This window comes from Stegastes partitus, unplaced genomic scaffold (assembly GCF_000690725.1).
Source record: "Stegastes partitus isolate 25-593 unplaced genomic scaffold, Stegastes_partitus-1.0.2 Scaffold2288, whole genome shotgun sequence".
Classification (NCBI taxonomy): Eukaryota; Metazoa; Chordata; class Actinopteri; family Pomacentridae; genus Stegastes; species Stegastes partitus.
This window is the reverse complement of record NW_007580019.1, coordinates 50,073-52,587: the sequence shown is the minus strand read 5'-3', so window position 1 is coordinate 52,587 and position 2,515 is coordinate 50,073. Positions and strand designations below refer to the sequence as shown.

The window sequence follows — 2,515 nt, the reverse complement described above, 5'->3', positions numbered from 1 at the left end:
TCATTTTTATTTAATAAGATACATGTGTTTATTCTAATTTTTAAATCTTCTGTTTTTCTCTGCGGTTTTTAGTTATTCTAAAAAAAACTTGTGTGCACTTTATTCTACTTTTCTGTCCTGTTTTCGATTTAATTTATTTAAACACTTTAATTGTATCCTGCTTTATTTTATGTTTTACATGTTTAAACTTTTGAGTTTTTGTCTTAACGTTTTAATAACCCAAACTAGTAATTGATTAATAACTGACACTTCAATCAAATTCACACTGTTTGATGCTGAATTGAAATAATTTTATTTGGATGTGAATTCCTAGCTCTATGTTTTATTTTGACAGGCTCAACAGGAACTCCGCTGCCTCACTGTAGCCGGCTTGTCACTTTAAAGCTCGGGGCACCTGTTGTTAAGGCAGGACTCGTCGGCGCTCAGACGGACACACACCAATCACAAGTTCCAGCCCGCATCACATGGAGAGACGAGACTTTTCCACAGAGCGGAGCCGAGCTGGACACTGACGGGTTTTTTGGGGGGATAAAACAGTGAACCAGAAGCGGATCGTCTGTGGATTAATTTATCCGTCTTCATTTTGGCCATCGGACACTTTTTGCGCTTCGGGACTCGTTCGGCTGCGATGTTTCAGGATCCAACAGCAGGTGTGTCACTCTATCTGGTAACTTGCAGCGTTTGTTTGGGTGGATACAAAAGCAGATTAATGCTGGTAAATCCCTGAAACCGACTTTTTCATTAACGCGGAGGATAATTGTGTGTAAAAGGACCGCGTACTTCTCACATGGAAATCCAGCCGAACCCCGTTCACATTGCGTAAGTTAATGTTGCGTCGTTTGCTGGCAAAATAGCCTCGCTCTTCTTGAGGCAAAAGGGATTTTAAACTTTTTCTATTATCGCAACACGACAATTCGGCAAACATTAAATACACGAAGGATGTTTGGTTTCCACAGAACTTCACATTTTAGAGTCATTCAGCTGAACGCAAATAGTTGCCGCGGTCCAGAGAAGTGGCAGCATAAATCCAGATTTAATGACATAAACCGGTGCCTGATTGTATGGTATAGAAGCCGAATTAACTAATCGACCCTAATGATCAGACTGCCCTAATGTGGATTAAAGTCGTTTTAGTTTATTTAGCCAGGAGCGAAAACACATCAGGCAAAGGGATATTTAACGAGAAGTGTCGCGTTTGTTCTTCAATTACGCACAGACAGAGACAAGACCTGTGATTATTTCTCTGTTTTCCCCCTTCTAATCTAAACAGACACTCCAAAGGACAGAACCTGTGAGTCTCACATCAGGTGTAACATCAGACAGAGAAGTCAAACATTTAGAAGTGTGAAATGTCCACAAGTGTACCTGCTTTTAAAATGAAAGTCTCATGTCTTGTGTGAAGTCTTGTGTCTGTTCAGTTACACAGAAAACCACTTCTGTTTCCTCCTCCCTGCTCTGTCAGACTGGGCTGTGGGATCTAAACGCTATCATTATTGCATTAAGATCAAAAACACTGAGACTTACTCAGCACTAGATTGAATTACCTCACACATTGCTGGAGCTGTTTGTGAAATACTCTGGAACTGCTGAGCTGCACCTCGTCTCTTCTGACTGAGCGTTTCCCTGCTGATTGTCATAATCGTCAGTTTGAAGGGAAAACCCAAAAGTTAAATAAATAGTGGTTTGAACACTTAGGAAGCATATTTATAGGAAAACTGAAGGAGAGTCCAGCTGTTCTTGTTGCTGTCAGACTTCACGTCCTGCTGAATCCCACCTGCAGATGTGTCATAGCCGTGAAAGGATCACTAACATGATGCTCAGATGCTCAGAATTAAGAGTCTCCTCTCTCCTCTGCAGTGTCCTTCCTCCCTGAAGTGGTGCCGTGTTTGGTCTGAGAACGAAGCTGAACTGAAGGATACCAGGCGCCGGGCCCGAGGGCCGCTGGACTGAGAGGGCATGCTTGCTGCCATGCTGCGCCAGAGTGCTGGCGGAGGATCAGGAGGAGGCGGCGGAGGCGGTGGTGGTGGTAGTGGAACCAAACTCTCTCTAGGTATCTCCCGACTCTCCAGCTCCAGCTTGGGATCGGCGGGCTCCTCCAGGAACTCCAAGAGCGGGCTGGTGAGCTCGGACAACCCGGACGTCCCCACCTCGGACCCAAACTACATCATGCAGCTGGTCAGCGACGTGCGCAAGTTCGCTGATGTGCTTCTGCAGCTCAAAGAAGTGTTCAACTCCAAAGGTAGGCTCGCCAGAAAAGAGAGACGACCTTTATTCAGGGAAATGTGGCAAAACACACACCAGGGTTTGTCTTTTGGTGGATTGTTCTGCTGCTGGTGCAACTCTCCCCTCTGAATAGTTCACTATTGTAGTTATTAAAACTCCATCTCGAGCCTCACCCTTACATTCACCTCCTCTAACCTGAGCGCTGTAAGTGTCTTTAGAGGAAACCTGTTGATCATCTGTTTCCACAACAGTGGCCCGTTGTGGATGCGGGCTTTTCAATAAGTTACACATG

General features: G+C 44.7%; 1 protein-coding gene across 1 annotated transcript in view; it reads left to right on the top strand.

Annotated features, from left to right (window-relative positions):
* Window positions 1–470: 470 nt before the first annotated feature.
* Window positions 471–2,515, top strand: part of arhgap29a (Rho GTPase activating protein 29a) — a 36,911-nt gene continuing 34,866 nt past the window's right edge. Inside the window, exons 1-2 of the mRNA XM_008304681.1 lie at window positions 471–650; window positions 1,858–2,239. Of these exons, the coding sequence (XP_008302903.1) occupies window positions 1,957–2,239 (283 nt within the window). The 5' untranslated portion in view covers window positions 471–650; window positions 1,858–1,956. The remainder of the gene's footprint in view (window positions 651–1,857; window positions 2,240–2,515) is intronic.